The 17,640-nt window shown below is 48.2% G+C and overlaps 1 protein-coding gene across 1 annotated transcript in view; it reads left to right on the plus strand.

The window, feature by feature from the left end:
• The first annotated feature begins 1,211 nt into the window (after positions 1–1,211).
• The window catches only part of LOC139059866 (fatty-acid amide hydrolase 2-A-like), a 109,746-nt gene continuing 93,317 nt past the window's right edge, over positions 1,212–17,640 (plus strand). The window contains exon 1 of the mRNA XM_070538339.1: positions 1,212–1,687. Within this exon, the coding sequence (XP_070394440.1) occupies positions 1,499–1,687 (189 nt within the window). The 5' untranslated portion in view covers positions 1,212–1,498. The remainder of the gene's footprint in view (positions 1,688–17,640) is intronic.

Genomic DNA, 17,640 nt, shown 5'->3' on the forward strand with positions numbered 1-17,640 from the left:
CAAACGCCAACAGTTGGCCGGACGCAAAAGTTGAGAAGAGTATTGCTGTCTTGCACGCGCGGGAGTCGGTAATATGCTACTCAGCGCCGCCATATGGCAGCTACTGAAACTGTGTAGCTATATCAGCCGCCATGAAGTCAAACCACAAGGCGGGGTCATATGTTCGGCAAGAGCCATATCGAAAAATGCGCTCTCGTGGACACGCGAGAACGTCCTTCAAAGCCCACAGAGGCCGCAGCGTACGCTGCACAGCTTTTGAAAAGCTGCGGACGCACGCAAGGGGCCGTGCGTACCCTGCGTACTGCGCATGTGCTCTGTCGCCTACGCGGCTTTCCTGCCTACACCCAGCTCCTGTGGACGCCCAATTAAACCTCTCTATAAGCTTGAAAACTAGGAGAAAGCAAGCACGCGCGGAGTCCTTTATTTGCTTCGTTTGCTTTTACATCTGCCATTCAAGCAATATATTACAAGTATTTTTCAGTCACCACCGATGACTGCGAAAGTCAATAATCAACTATCAAACGAGGTTGTTGTTTATTAGCGCATTCGTCATGCTTTGGCGACCGCAAAACACCTGCATAGATTGTTGTGTGCGACATGAAGGCAACATTACACAAAACCATTTCAGCTGTGGTAGCTGAAAGGAAGTATCAATCACGGACCACGGCCTTCTAAATTTTTTGGCACAACTCTCATTAACGGAAAAAACTGCTCCCTTCTATGACCCTAAAATTCTGCAAAGTAGCAAACCAGCTCGTACACGCTTCCTGCAGTTGCTGAGACAATCGAATACAATAATAAATGCGCATAGACTAGAGCTTCTTTTATTTTTCTTTTTTCTTACGTTACTCGTGGTCGTGCTGCGCACTCTCGTGATGCTATTCAGGATAGCGTCGCTTTTTCAATTCACCAGTCAGAAGTCACGCTAGCCTGCGCTAATTACCCTTTTCTTTCACGTAACTCGTATTCTGGTGTTTCCGCAAAATGAACAAATTTAGAAATGCCACAAACTATTTCACTGCGGTGGTGCGCCGTCCTCGATAAAGCACTTAGCAAAGCACCGCCCCTCTTTGAGCATTTTTTTATTATTATTATTGTCATGATTTGTGTACGTTCCGACATGTCACAATGCCGTCACAACCTACGAAACGACAGCCTGGCTCGTTTTTTGCCGGAAAGGCTAACGCAGACGCGCAGAGTAGTGCGTTACCACGATTCCTGCGCGTAGCGACAACACGGGGATTGCAGAGGAAGCGGCGTCTCGCGCTATCTCGCCGCCCTTGTCTATTTTCGTCGTCGCGGGATAATGCGAGCGGCACCGGCTACGATTTTCGAGCGGCAGTGCGCGTCCTCCTTGCCTTCGTAACAGCTCTCGCCGTGCAATAACGGCGCCGCGCTATCGTTCTCTCAACGCAACCGCCGCTATCTCGGTGGTGCGTCTGGGCCTCATTTCCGATACAGCGGGCATCCCGGACGCAGAGTCGGCGGGGCGAACAACATGGCTAGTTTTCGTGAAGGGCTCTGCGCCCTGTTCCTCGAGACGTTCGTCTTCATTTGGTGCAACGCGGTTCGGCTGTTGTTTTGGTTTCGCTACCTCTGGACGAAGCCCCACAGGGCACCCGCCGTGAAGAACGAGCTGCTCCTGCGATCCGCCATCCGCCTGGCAGCTGAAATCAGAGAAGGCAAGGTGTGTTGAAACGCGATGCTTGCCGACTCGTCGTTGTTCTCAACATACGCTTTGTTTTAACGCTGCATTGGGTGAATTAAGGAAGCGAAAAGTGGGAGGCATCGAATCAAGTGCATGTCTGTGCTTTTTTTAACGCTATAGCGGTAGAGGCCCCGTACGCGTGTAGCAGAAAATCCGGTGTCGGTGTCGACAGAGTCGTCTGTGAACGAAAATTTTCGTATATAGTTAGGTATATGTATGTGCCACGCCTTGCTATACGACATGCGGTATATACGGGCTATATTGCCAGACCATTGTACCACTAAAGTTGGTAAGGCGTTGTTTTACATTCTTGATAAAGTTATTGCTCGCACTTTTGAGAATGACAGCCCACAAATGTATGTCGTGTAACACCGGTAGTGCATGCCTTTTATGTTAAGTCTTCTAACACTTAAATATTTAAAGTGTAAAAGAAGAACAATAACCTGAAAATCGCGTAATATTTTTTGGCGTGCCTGTGCACTACCTCCGGCATCGGCCCACACAAGAGGCCGCGTTTCTACCAAAGAGCTCGACTTCGTGCATAGAGTTCGCCGCCAGCGTTTGCCGGTCAAGATTACAGTTACGTAAGCTGCAGTTTATGGGTAACGTGAGAAGCAGTTAGGGATCTTTTGAGTGCTGTCGCGTTACAGTCTTAAAGGCAAAGCATGAGCCTCCTCTAAATTTTTTACTTCTCATTTGCTGTTGCCATTTGTGTGCAGTAATTTGGCAATCATAGAAAATATTTGTACTATAATTTAATAAAGAAATCACTGTATCCTCGAGATTTGGCACACAAGAGTTGCACACAGCTTCCTTTTTTTTTTTGTGAATGATCAATAGATGTTTGCGTACCACAGCGAGAACCATTAATTACTGCATGTATTTTAGCTTCTCGCCACAAGTGTGAAAAGCAGAGATGTCTCTTTTTGCCGCATTGCAAATATATAGAATAGGCCAGCAAGCCGGAGCTTTACTACCAGATAAAGTGCGCATTTCTGTCAAGTTTTGCGTCGTTGGTAGAAATGTCAATTTTCGCTCATGTTTACTCATATGCAACATCGCTGTTCTGTTATATTCCTATAATTTCACACAAAATCATTCGTACACTGAGGCTGTGCTTAGTGCCTTACAGCTATTATGGATGGTACGCTACTTTAAAAAAATGTACGCGAAGGTGCCTTCATATGCAAGCGTCAACTGATCTTCCCGTGGTACTGTGACGCGAAATTTCTTTTTTGTAGTCCTATGAAGTCTAATAGAGTCTGAAAAGTTGCCAGGGTGTTCATGATGCTAATGTTTTGAATTTAGAGCTGGAGCTATATCGTTCGGTGCCCTAATTTTTATAGCGTGCACGAAGAAAGGGTACAGACGGAGTAAGTTGCGCTCGGGGTTGCGCGCGGGTTGTGACGCTAAGGAAGTTTCCTATTTATTTTTAGTGCCAACATGAATATTCAATAAAATACAGGTTGCAACTGCCTTAGGCGTGATTGCTTCTGGATATATAAGACAAAAAATTATGGGGTTTTACGTGCCAAAACCACTTTCTGATTATGAGGCACGCAGTAATGGAGGACTCCGGAAATTTCGACTACCTGGGGTTCTTTAACGTGCACCTGAATCTAAGTACACGTGTGTTTTCGCATTTCGCCCCCATTGAAATGCGGCCGCCGTGGCCGAGATTCGATCCCGCGACCTCGTGCTCAGCAGCCTAACGCCATAGCCACTGAGCAACCACGGCGGGTTTGGATATATAAGAACGCAGCAGAGCTCCAAAAAAAAATGAACAGCTCAAAGTTCGAAAGTGCAGTTGAAACAGTGTGTCGCGCGAATGTTACGCGCACAAACACATTGAAGACGCCCGCATTCGTTTTCGAGCATTCGGACGTGATACACTTATACGCTACACTGACGTCGTGACATCTTTTGCTAACTGTGGGGCATGTTTAGCAACAATTAAAGAAAGGACTGAGCTAGTTGGTATGACACTTCTTACACCCGCCGTTAACAATACTCGCAAATGGCAAGACGAAGTATCACAAACACGTCGTCTTCGTGTGTTTTCTCAAGTTCCGCTAAACGCCGCTATTACGATAAGCGTATCTCGAAGGCCACTCGTAATCCGACAGCCATTCTTCGGCCCTTCCCGACAAGTGTTTTGGTCGCACCCACTATCGATCTTAGCTTCTTAATGAGGCAGTTTTCGAGCCACTTATCACATTTGTTGCCTTCACTCAGTGCAAGCTGAGACAAACACACTGTTCGAGTAGTGAAGCATAAGGGGCCGCGATTCATTGTTCGTGCGGCTCCATTGTATCTGCGCTGCGTTACAGGAATGGTTTTGGATTCTCAATTGCGGTAACATTTATTTCCGTATCCCCACCTTAACCTGGCTTTGAAGCTGTACCAGCGTAACTTTGTTCCTGTATATGGCCTCTATCAAATATTCATCGCGATAAATACTGTAAATGTAGAAGCATTTTTTTCGTGCCAGCATCCGCTTTCCTCAGGTTCGCCAGCTATTTAGCCACCAATTCCATCAATGAGCCATATAAGAAATAGAAGTTATCGTCGTTATTTGCCTCGGAACCAAGTACTCTCCGGGTGTAGTAAATGCGCTGTACTACTTCAAAATCCTAATACATATAGACATTGTTTAAAGACATAAACAACCTTGTGAGAGCTCTGCCTAGATTATAAAATGCTTGTAACGTATCACAGAAAAGACGCCATCACGAATATAAGTCCCTCAACTTGTAATCTTGAGGCGCGAAAAAAAAAACAGTGACGCGCAGTCAGACATTAACATTCTTCGCCATCTTCCAAGTAATCTTGTTTTAAAATGGTACGGTTTAAAGTGTAGCTGGAAGTTCGTGCGGGTGGGGGGGGGGGGGGGAGGGCGGTTCGTGCGTCTGTTGTCACTGTTCATCCTCCGGACGTCAAGTTTACTAGTTATGGAATACCAACTACCTCTCTCTGAGGCCCTAATTAAATCCCTTCTCACCGCTAACACAGGTGGTCCACGAATCCACTTGAACGTATATATTCGACAGGGATACACAACACCTAAAATTAAGATATTTATTTTTTACCTCAGGGGTCCGGCGAGCGACAACGTGAGCGGTCGGTACAATAACAGAAGATAAGATAATATTCAAGACGAGCCCACAGTACATGCGGGACATTGCCGCGCGTTATCGCGGGTAGACACAGCTTCTTCAACGGCGGATTTGAAGCAAGCTGAGTTGATGATTGACACAGTATGAATGAGGAGGTGATTACAGTGACACGCAGTACTTACAAATAAAATCAACTGCTCGAACGCTATGGTAGGATCACGTGGAGTGAAGATTATGAGTGATGATCATGGCGATGAGTGCAGAGCATTGGGCTGGGTGGTGCGGGGCATCAGATGGACGGGTATGATGAGTCCGTTGTTAGGCTGTAGCCACTAAAGAAGCCAGTGGTAAACCTGTAGTCGAGATATTCTGCGAAGATTGGTCTTAATGGAAAGATGGAGTCATCTATATTACCGCCGCGAAACTACGCTGTTGTACACATAATCAGCTAGAACGAATTTAGTAGAACTTGATTCTTGACTGATTTGAGTGTTTTATTCAGGTTTATTTTGTAATGATAAAATAAAAATAATGCCCTCGGATATTTAAGTGAGCGTTGACAAGATTTTGTAGGCTAAAACTCAACAAAGAAAAACGCCAGACAATTGTTGCCCGGATGTAGCCTAAGGCACAATTTATAGAATTAGCAATTACATTACCCGCCGTGGTGGCTTAGCGGCTATTGTGTTGGGCTGCTAAGCACGAGGTCGCGGGATCGAATCCCGGCCGCGGCGGCCGCATTTCGATGGAGGCGATATGCAAGAACGCCCGTGTCCCGTCCATAGGAGGCACGTTAAAGATCCCCTGGTGGTAAAAATTAATCCTTAGTCCCGCACTATCGCGTGCCTCATAATTAAAACGCGGTTTTGGCAAGGACAGTCCCAGAATTCAATTCAGAAATTTGAGTATTGTGAAGGGTCCAAATTAGGCCTTGGGAAATGTGAGCACCATAGTATTTGAATGAGTCAGTGAACCTGATAAGAGAAATGTTATGTGCATAGTGGTGGTGGTTCAATAGTTACAAATACTGTAAAATGAAGTTAGTATACTCTTATCAAAGTTTAAACATCAATCGCTTTTTCGAGCCACGTTCTCTTTGTTCACAGTCGCACGTTTGGAGTACCGACTCCACTACTCGCTGTCATGAGCAGTGCATGATGTACGAAGCGCCACAATTGTCCTAAGCGTTGTGGATCTCGTCGCAATAGACATATGCCAACCCACAAATCAAGCTACGTGGCATTGTAACGCCGAAACGCTATTTCCCGTATAACTATCAGACTTGTGGAACAGCTCTGCTTGCTTAACGTACGTGGCGTGTTAGAATGGTGCAAATATTACCGCTCACAGATGTGTGCAGCTAGCGCACTAACCGAACGAGTCTACAAGTGAGCAGATGTGAAACCATTACGCATTGTCTTGGATCAAGCTTAAAAGGAAGCTTTAGCTCGGGTGCTCCTATCTAAATGCATGTAAAAGAAGTATTCGTCTTTCTCGGCAACCACCGCACCATATTTGACAAAGCTTGTCGCATTTAAACGGAAAACTTAAAATCTAGTGACTGTTGGTTTCGAATTTTTTTATTTAGGTCGTCAAATTTTTATTAAAGATTGGCAAAAGTCGAAAATTGTCAGAAAATGAAACTATCAAGTTTACGACTCTGTAACTCAACAATGAAAAAAGATAATACAATGCTGGGAATTGCAAATAATAGTACATCTGTGTCTCTTTCACATGCAACACATTTTATTATTATCGGTCCAGGGTTTATATTGGAAAAACGTTTTTGTTTTTTACACGTATTTGAATAGGCAGTGTCGGAGCGTCGGAGGCCCGAGCTAAAGCTTCCTCAAGAGGAAGCTTTAGCTCGGGCCCAACTCTAACGCTGCCTATTCAAATACATGTAAAACGCAAAAACTTTTTATGAGATAACCCCTGGACCGAGTCTAACGAAATTTGTTTCATTTGAGAAAGTTAAATTCTAGTGACTGCTGGAAGCAGAATTTAGATTTAGAGCTTGAATTTTGTTAAAAAGATTTTGAAATATTTGACCGTTTGAAAAAAATAGAAGCACGAAGTGTACCAATTCATACCTTTGCATAAAGAACAGATATCGCGGTTCTGCAAAAGGCACACATCAGATCATTCAAAGCAGACAGATTTCATGCCATTTTACATCTTACGTCAGTTTGTTACGTTGATTACAAGGGTGTGGCAAAATCTGTATTTCCAGATTACAACTTTTTTTTATATTCATGTGTAACATATCAATTTTGTCCGCTTTAGATGTACTATTAGGCGCAATTCATATAATTGTGATATCGTTTGTAATCGCTGAGTTACAGAGTTGTAAACTCGCTGCTTTGAAATTCAGAAATTTTTCGATTTTTTCCACTTGCTAATAAAAACTTACGACCAAAATGAAATATTCGTGAAAAACAGGAGCTATATTTCAAGCTTTTCTTTTATATGCAGCAAACCTCTCCAAATCTTGCGCTGTGGTTGCCGAGAAAAAAGAATTGTTCTTTTACATGTGTTTAGACAGGAGCACCCAAGCGGAAGCTTCCTCGTAAGAGAGACTCGGCTTGAAATATTAGTTGGAGGTGCCCAAACGAACATGTTTCCTTTTGCGCTGCTTAGTCGGCGTTTTAGGTGGCGGATTTTCGCTTAATTCTGGTTGTGGCTTTGAGAATGTACGCCTCTGCAATCTATGGTGTTGTGTCATTTCGTGAAGTCTGGTCATTCGTTCTTCCCATTCCCACTCACCCATAGAGTCTCTCACTATATCACATAGAGGGAAATCTGGCGCTGATGCACTGCGGTAAATTGTGACTTCGGATTGGCATCGTTCTCGGAGAGCCAGGACCGCTTGAAGACGCGCCTGGCAAGGATCGTTCCGTCGGTCACAATGATTCATTTTCTACTGAAACAGCACGTAAAAAGCTGTTTTAGCTTTATTATTACACAAAAACATGTTTTGTCTAACTATGAGAAGTTGTTATTGTATGTACAATTATATGATACGTAAAAGGTAATAGCGGGCCGCTAAAGTTGGGGGACAGACGACAAGATTCTCGCTTGCTTTGAAACAGTTTGTTGTCTGTTCTTGCTTTTGTTCGCTTGGTCATGCATTGTATAGGCGAGCAAAGATATAATATGCGTGAATGGAAACGTTTTATGAAGATTTTACTTTAAGAACATGTTACTTGTGCAGTCATATCCACGTTTTATACGAAGCCTCTTACAACACCAGACAACACAAGCCTCGCAGACACATATACCGTCATTCCCATGACGGCACAGCGCTAAAGCCCGTTAAACTTCGTAAAGTAGTGCCACGCTTTGAAGAATGCCGCCGCCTCCTCGCGCGCTCTGGCCAATGCCGACCCCGCGTCGCTATTGGCCTAATAGCATCACGTGGGCCATCGCGCCGTGCATCAGCGCCATTTTTGCTCGAGCAACGTCTACGGAGTGGCGAGGAGCGCATGTTGGCGCCGCTGCTACGCTCGAGCAGTGTAGGCGGTGCCACGGTCGAGAAGGCAGCGTGAAAGAGAGGAGGAACAAGGAGGAGTGAAGGCGGAGGAAGACAGTGTCACTACTTTACGAAGTTTAAGGGGTTTTACACAGTGCCCCTTAGGAAACTCCCAAGACGGTGGCGCCAGATTCCCCTCTATGTGTTATAGTGAGAAACTGTATGCACTCATCGGTAGTCGGTGTGGCGGGGCTAACCGAGGCTCGCGTAAGATTAGAGAAGTTATACAGGTAACAGATACCAGCGCAGAAGTGAACAGTTTGGGGCTTGAAAAACAAACTCCACGCGCAGAAGTAATTATTACAGTTAAGATATGTGGGTGTGTTAAGTAGCGTCTTCTGTGTTTGATGTCTCTAGTAGGTTGGCACATTGCTAAAAAAAGCAGTCCCAAGGAAAGAACTACGTCCTCGTACACGTCTCTCGGTACTCGTTTGGCAGTCTCAACACTCACTTCTAATAGCCCGCACGGTATATAGATGCCGTGATCAACGGATCTTCTCACAAAAAAGTGTCATTACCTTACCGGTCTTTATAGCGAAAGCGGCCGTGACACTTCGCTCCGCAGCACAGCATCACGATTCCGCCCATACCATGGCGACATCATTCTCCCATACAAGTGCATTACCTATCACCGCCAGGCTACTCAGAATTAAAACAGTGTTATCCATGTTACTTATGGAAAATCATTTCGCAGACAGCTTACTGTGGAATCAATCCAAGCGGAGACGTATAACCTTTGCCATATAAAGCTTATGCCTGTTATATCTCTAATGCGGCGAATTGGGTAGTTACCATGCCGAACCGACCTCCTGAAGTGATTTGATTCTCTAGGGCTTATATATATTTTGTTTTACACCCTAGTAATTGCACAAAAAATGGAAGTTCCTCAGAGGGCTGCGACATGAAGAAATCGTTTAAAACAGGCCAAAAGTATCGTTATGCAAATGAAAGCTTGATTATCTAAGAATACGTAACGTTGCGAGAAAAATATCACTAGAATGAATGGATGCTTACAACCGGGAAAGCAATTCTGATGCCTGTCGTCGAACACATCTAGGATAAGCAATTACACGTAAGACGCCGTACACGACGTAATGCAAACCCGACGTTTGTGCTATAAGTTTGTGAACGGATATGGGACTGCGTCAACAGGGCAGACTCAGTCGTTAAGTGCGGTCTACATTTTACAGGGTCACTCACCAGACCGTATTGCAAATTTTGGATGTACACTATAGGTTTTAGGGTGCGTCCGGAGAGCGTCTTACTGCGAGAGTTTTCAATTTCATTCCTTTTCAGAGGCAATGGGAGAAATCGAAGTATCGCGTTGTGATGCTTCCACGAAGCAAGCTTCACCTTCAGCGTAGAGGCTCTTTCCTTCTGTATGAGCTATACTCCGTTTTATACGTAGCTGTGGAAACTACGAAAGAAGTTCGGTCCAGAAAAGTTATCACTCCGCACTTTCCGTCTGCACTTCGTGCATGCTACGCTGTGGACCAACAGCGTTCGCTCGCGCGAGCATGCAGTATAGTAGCAAGAGCTTGGTGGCGCAACCCACCACCCCGTTCCAAAGGGGACGCTCATAACATCCATCCATCCATCCACGTCACGGAGGAAAAGCTGGGCCCCAACTGGCGCGGTCGCGCGCGGCCGCATATTGCGCGGCCACGCAATATGCAACGCATTCTTGGCTTAACCAAGCTAAGCCTGGCCATCTTTTTTCTTTCTGGCCGATTAGGCATTCTCCGATTAGCTGCCTGACGCCCCGTGGTTCTACCTAATTGGTTTCCTTTTCTTCTTTTAGCTGTTTTTCTTGCGCCACGCGTTCACGTGCCGGACGCTCTTCGGCGTTGTCGTCATTCTCCTTCCAGTACGGAATTTGACTTGGCGCGCGCACTCCTTGTCGCCTGCTCCTGACCGCCCCGACCACCGCACCGTGTCGCGCACCACACATCATAATATTCAAGTGCGAAGAAAGCCATTGTAAGAAGTCTCTCTAGCCTCCACAACGCTGACTGCTATGTATGGAACGGAGTATAGCGTGCACCAAGCGGCTTTTCTGCCCTGCTTCTCCCATACCGGAAACGAGGGCGCCCATCTCTCTCTCTCTCTCTACATATATATGTATATATATATATATATATATATATATATATATATATATATATATATATTACGATAGCATCGAGCCATGCTCAAGAGACGAGCCACCGCGAGAAACGACGATGAAGTTGGACGGTGCCCTCGGCGCGAGCGTGTGTCAGCCTGGCTGCCTGGCTCCAGTGTATGGATGGATGGATGGAGTAACTTTATAGAAAGGTCCTGCGAGCTACGGGGCGCAAGGTCCCATAGAGCGGGCTACTCCCACGTTGGGACCGGGAGTTGTAACTCCCTGGCCGCATCGTGGGCTCGCTGGACAGCCCAGAACTGCTCCGCCAGGTCCGTGCTGCGTAACGCTTCTTGTATCCTGGCGGAGTCTTGATCCTTGTTTGCGTGGGTCCGACCACACGGCCAGAGCAAGTGATGTAAGTCTAGTGTGCTATGGCAATTTTCGCAATATGATGTTTTGTATAGGTCAGGCATGTAGTGATGTAGTCTGTTCTGCGTGGGGTACGTGTTTGTTTGAAGCATTCTGAACGTCAGGGCTTGAGGCCTGGTGAGCTTATTCTGAGGTGTGCTGTATATTCTGCGGTCTAGACAAAAGTGCTTTATGATCTCGTTATATGTGGAGGGAGGGTCCCGATTCTCGCTGGGATGGTCACGACCAGAATAGGTGGCGTCGCGGAAGGTTAGGTCACGCGCGCTCCTGTGAGCCATCTCATTGAGATTGCGAGGGGCGTCCTCGATCTCTCCGAGGTGTGCCGGGAACCAGCAGATGGTGTGATGCTGCAACGGTGCGGATCTATTGATTATTTGTAGTGCTTGTCTTGCAACTGCTCCTTTCTGAAAGGCTTTGACGGCCGAGCGTGAATCGCTGTAGACGTGGATGGTGGTCGGGTCTGTGAGCGCGAGTGCGATGGCAACCTGTTCTGCTATCTCGGACTTGTGGGTCTTGACTGTGAGAGCGTTTCTCATTTGACCTTGCTTATTGATCGTGGTGGCAACGAAGGCCTTCCTGGTTGGGTACTGTGCCGCGTCAATGAAAGAGGCTAGGATCTTCTTATCACGTATTTCGCGCAGGATGAACGATCCGCGTGCCAGCCTTCTGGGTTGATGGTGGGCGGGGGGTTCATGTTCCGCGGCAGTAGGAGTTGCGTGTGTCCGTCGGAACGCTTTGATATAGATTCTCGATTACTGTGGTGTCATGACCTAGTTTGGCTAGAATTTCTCTACCCGGTTTGGTTCCAGAGAGTTTTGTCCATTGAGCCCGTTCTTGAGCTTCGGCGATTTCTTCAAGTGTGTTGTGTACCCCCAGTTGCAGCAGGAGCTCTGTCTCGGTGTTCTTGGGGATTCCCAGCGCCAGTTTGACTAGCTTCCTCAGTTGTACATTGAGTTTGTCCTTCTCCGCTACCTTCCATCTGTGCATGGCCGCCTCGTAGGTGAAGTGGCATAGCGCAAAGGCGTGTGTTAGCTTGAGGAGAATTTCTTCCTTAAGGCCGTGTTGTCTGTTGGCTACGCGTCGTATGAGATTCAAGGCATTATTCGACTTTGTCACGATCTTCTCCACTGTAGCGGCGTTAGAGCCGTTGCTCTCAATGAACATCCCAAGGACTCTGATTTTGCTGATGTGTGGAATGGTTCCTCCGTCTTTTGTTCCGAGAGTAATGACGTGTGTGTCTCTGATTTCGTTCTTTGGTTTGGGACCGCTCCTCGATGGTTTGTAGACGAGGAGCTCCGACTTCGCAGGCGAACATCGCAGGCCGGTGGGAGCGAGGTATTCCTCGATCACGTCGATCGCTTCCTGCAGAGCGTTTTCAATTAATCCCAGGCTACCTCCGGGGACCCAGAGCGTTACGTCATCGGCGTATATCGTGTATTTGACGTTCTCGATTTGATCCAGTTTCTTGCCTAGGCCGGCTGGCGCAAGCTTATAGAGCGTGTAAATAGCCTCTTTCGTCTATGTCTTTCCACACGTAACATTCCTGCGGAGGTCAGCGATCCCCGTCCTCACCACGGAACTCCGAAGTGGTCGGCACACTGAACTTGTCACCATGCCTTCCGGTGACGAGCCCGCCTCTGCAACGGCTTCGGCTTGTCCGATTGCTCCAGTCGTCACGGTTGCCCCACATCGTGACCCAGGTATGTTCTCTGGCCTGGAGGGACAGGATGTCGACGACTGGATCAAGCTCTATGAACACCCCAGTGCTAACAACAGGTAGGACCCAACGATTATGCTCGCCAATGTCATCTTTTATCTAGGCGGCACCCCACTCATGTGGCACCAAACGCATGATGACGAGATAACCATTTGGGACAGTTTCAAAGAAAAGCTACGGCAACAGTTCGGGGACACCATTGGGCGCAAGGCTGTCGCGAGAAAGGCTCTTGCGTCTCGTGTTCAGTCATCTACATAGCCGTACGTTTCCTACATCCTCGACGTCTTGGCTCTATGCCGCAAAGCTGACGATAATATGTCCGAAGCAGACAAAGTGGCACATGTGCTAAAAGGCATCGCCGACGACGCTTTCAATTCGCGTGTTTTCGGCAACGTCTCGACTATCAACGCCATTATATAAGAATGCTGTCGCCTTGAGCAAGCTAAGAGTCGCCGTATCTCACACCACATTGCGCGGCTACCCAGCACTACTGCTATGTCGACATGTGAGGATCGACCGCGTCAGACCACCACCTGTGACGACGTCACCCGTATTGCTCAACGCTAACTTGAGGCCACCTGTTCGCCAGCTTTCTCCACGACGCCTCCCGATCCGCCAGCAACCATCATTGCGATGATTCAGGCCGTCGTCAGACAGGAATTTGAGAACATGGGTCTGAACTCCGTGTGTTTCACGTCTCGACCCAGCGTGTTCCCCAATTCTCTAGCGGCCCTCCTCGTCCCCGGCAGTCCTTTTCTGCCACATCTCGTCGCAACCCGTCCGAATTGCGTACCCGTGATGACAGGCCGATCTGCTTCTACTGTTGTCGCATCGGCCATGTCGCCCGTCACTGCCGCAACGATGGCCACCACCTCCTCGGACATACGCCATCACTTATTCCCGCATCTTTGAGCCTTCTGTTCCGTATGCCACCCGCCAAGAACCCACTGCCGCTGATGCCCCTGCTCCGAACCTTCGCTACAGCCGCTCGCCCTCACCTCGACGCCATGAGTCTCGTTCGCCCGAACCCCTCCGCTTCTCTTCGCCGCATATCGCCTGCCGGACCCAGCCGGAAAACTAGGCACTGCAGCTTCTGGAGGTGAAGCTGCGTTGTCGACCCTGCCCTCAAATCCTCTGCTCACGTTACCTACTAACCGAAACCTTCTTGACGTTGACGGCTATCCTGTCACGGCCCTGATCGATACAGGAGCACATCTATTATAAGTGCTGCCTTCCGACGACGACTGAACAAGCTCCTCACCCCAGCGTCGGCACGCGTCATCCGCGTTGCGGATGGCGGTTCTGTGCCTCTCATCGGCATGTGTACGGCGCGTGTCAGCATTGCCGGCCGCCACATTCCTGTCCTCTTCACCGAAATCGCTCATTGCCCCCACCTCCTCATTCTCGGCCTCGATTTTCTCTCCGCACATTCTGCTCTTATTGACTGCTCTTCCAGTACCCTTCGCCTTGCGTTGCCGATTCTCGCAGAACCTTCTGACGCACCCCAGTGCCCCCTAAGCCCCATCGGCTTTATTCGCCGGCCGCCAAAGTCCATAGCCTACATTGAACTGTTGTCTTTCCCACCAGTTCCTGATGGCGAGTACCTCGTCGCTCCTCTGCCCGACAGTCCAATACAGTATGACGTCACCGTGCCTCACAGTATGCTTACTATTACTGCGAACCGCACTCGCATGACTGTCTATAACATTGGATTGGCACAGCAAATTCTACCGTAAGGTATTTGCCTTGCCACCATTGATTGTCTAGGCGACCAATACGTGGCAGCGTTATCGACCGATGGTTCTCGCGAGCTTAGCATGCCCCTCGCGCCAGCCTCGGGCGTCGATCCCAACATAAAGAAAATGGTTGCGAAGGACTTGTCCTCTACGCGGGCTGAAGACCTTTGCGAAGTATTACTGTCCTACCACGATATTTTTGACTTTGATGATCGCCCTTTAGGCCAGACGCTCGCGGTCAAGCATCGCATTCTTACTGGCGATGCTGCGCCTGTTCACCGACGACTGTATCGAGTTTCTGTGTCGGAACGCCGAGTAATTCAAGATGAAGTGAACAAAATGCTAGATAAAAACATCATTGAGCCTTCGTCGAGTCCCTGGGCGTCACCTGTGGTGTTGGTTAAAAAGGACGGCATATGGCGCTTCTGTGCAGATTACCGTCATCTGAACAACATTATTAAGAAGGACGTCTACCCGCTCCCACGTATAGACGAAGTCTTTGACTGCCTGCACGGTTCCAGCTACTTCTCTTCTGTTGATCTTCGTTCGCGATACTGGCAGATTGCTGTTGACGATATGGAGAGAAAAAATCGCGTTGGTCACACCTGATGGCCTATACCAATTTAAAGTAATGCCATTTCGATTATGCAACGCCCCTGCCACCTTTGAGCGTCTGATGGACTCCTTGCTCCAAGGTTTCAAATGGTCCACATGCCTCTGCTACCTTGACGACGTCATCGTCTTTCGCCAACGTCTCACAAGTATACTTGATGTATTTCGAAAGGCGAAGCTGTAACTTAACTCGTCCAAATGTCGTTATGGCCATCGCCAAATTACTCTTCTACGCCATCTCGTTGACGCTTCCGGAGTACAGCCTGATCCCGACAAAACTCGCGCTGTCCGAGAGTTTCTGGTTCCGAAGACAGTCGCAGACGTTCGAAGTTTTGTAGATCTGTGCTCGCACTTTCGTCGTTTTGTTCCAGATTTTGCGACAATTGCTAGGCCCTAACTAATCTTCTGAAGAAAGGGGTACAATTCTGGTGGGGTACTGCAGAAGCCGGCGCCTCCTGTCGTCTCGTCACTCGTCTAGCCTCACCACCCATTCTCACCCACTTCGACCCTGATGCCCCTACAGAATTACTACAGATGCCAGCGGTCATGGCGTAGGTGCCGTCTTAGCCCAGCGTCAGCGTGGCCAGGATCGAGTTATTGCTTATGCGAGCCGCCTCCTAGCACCATCGGAGCGCAACTATACCGTTGCCGAACGAGAATGGCTTGCTGGGCGGTTGTGAAGTCTGACCTGACATTTAAGGTCTCTCTTTTTTCGTAGTCACTGACCATCATGCTGTCTGCTGGCTCTCATCGCTAAAAGATCCTACAGGCCGCGTTGGTCGATGGGCTTTGAGGCCACAAGAATTTTCATATTCCGTGGTGTAGAAGTCTGGCCGCCTGCACCAAGACGCTGACAGTTTGTCGCGTTACCCTGTTGACGACGCTCACTCCTCCAATATTGCCAGTGCTTCTTGCGTATTCTCTGTATCCCAGCTGCTTCATGTCGCCGACGAGCAATGCCATGAAGCCTACATCAGAGCACTCATCGACCGTTTTGAACACTCTCCGGCCGATGCTGCTCTACGCCTCCTCGTCCTCCGCGACTGTACTCTCTATCGTCGTAACCTTCATCCGGACGGCTCTGAGTTCCTACTTGTTATACCTTAACACCTCCGCTCCACCGTTCTAGAAGAGCTTCACGACGCCCCAACGGCAGGACACCTCGGCGTATCTCGAACCTATGACCGTGTGCATTGCCGTTTTTTTCTGGCCAGGCCTTGCCCGTTCCGTACGATGTTACATCGCCGCTTGTGAACTTTGCCGACGACGCAAGAAGACTTCCCAGCTCACCGCTGGTTACCTGCAGCCGCTCGACATCCCTGCCGAGCCCTTCCATCGTGTCGGCTCGGACCTTCTCAGCCAAGTTCCGGAATCCACATCAGAAAACAAGTGGGTTGCAGTCACGGCGGACTACGCGACCCGCTGCGCCGTAACCCGTGCTCTGCGGACGAGTTGCGCAACTGATGTTGCGGACTTCCGCTTACATGATATTATTTTGATGCATGGTGCTCCGCGTCAATTGCTTACAGACCACGGCAGTGCCTTTTTGGCCAAAGTCATTGACGACATTATGCGTGCCTGCTTAATACAGCATAAATTTACCACCTCCTACCACCCCCAAACGAACGGCCTCACTGAGCGTTTGAACCGCACCCTTACAGACATGCTATCCAAATACGTTTCAAGCGACCACCGTGACTGGGACCTGGCTCTACCTTACATTATATTTACATACAAGTCCTCCTGTCTCGAAACTACTGGCTTTTCCCCGTTTTACCTCTTGTATGGCCGTGAACCGACGCTACCACTGGACACTGTGCTTCCGTCCGCCACAGCTTCAACTAGCGATTATGCCCGTGATGCAGTCGCCTATGCTGACCATGCTCGCCAACTTGTGCGCGCTCGTCTACAAGTGTGTCAAGGCAAGCAGAAACAACGCTACGATCTCCGTCACCGTGATGTCCATTTTGTGCCCGGCGCCCTCGTGTTGCTTTGGTCACCATCGCATAAAGTCGGCCTGCTTTCCTGTTCCACAGGCCCATATCGCGTGCTCCGCAAAGTGACCGATGTCACCTATGAAATCGTTCTAGCCACGCCCACTACGTCCTCCGCTGTGACAACCAGTGACATTGTCCACGTTGCCCCACTCAAGGCCTACAACTCTCCACGCACCTTGGATATTTAACAGCACCGTGACGATGCTCTTGCCGCCGGGGGAATAGTATTACAATATCATCGAGCGATGCTCAAGAGATGAGCCGCCGCGAGAACGACGATGAAGTTGGTTGTGCCCTTGGAGCGAGCGAGTGTCAGCCTGGCTCCAGTGTAAATAACGTGTAGTCTCTTTCATCTGTGTCTTCCCACACGTAACAATATATATATACATATATATATATATATATATATATATATATATATATATATATATATATATATATATATATATATATATATATATATATATATATATAATTTTTTTATAAGTTTCTCAATTCCTAGGTCCTACTCAGTAATTCTTTTTCGCGTTTCAAAGTTGTGCTCCAAAAAGCGAGCAAGAATTGCCCCGCGCGTTTAGCACGACCGTGTCGTTTCGAAAAACTAACAGGGCTAAATGGCGGACTTGATGGTCGCGTGAAAGTGGCAAGCGGGAGATAAAACAGCAGCACTCAGTAAAGAAAAAATT

Source organism: Dermacentor albipictus, chromosome 5 (assembly GCF_038994185.2).
Source record: "Dermacentor albipictus isolate Rhodes 1998 colony chromosome 5, USDA_Dalb.pri_finalv2, whole genome shotgun sequence".
Classification (NCBI taxonomy): domain Eukaryota; kingdom Metazoa; phylum Arthropoda; class Arachnida; order Ixodida; family Ixodidae; genus Dermacentor; species Dermacentor albipictus.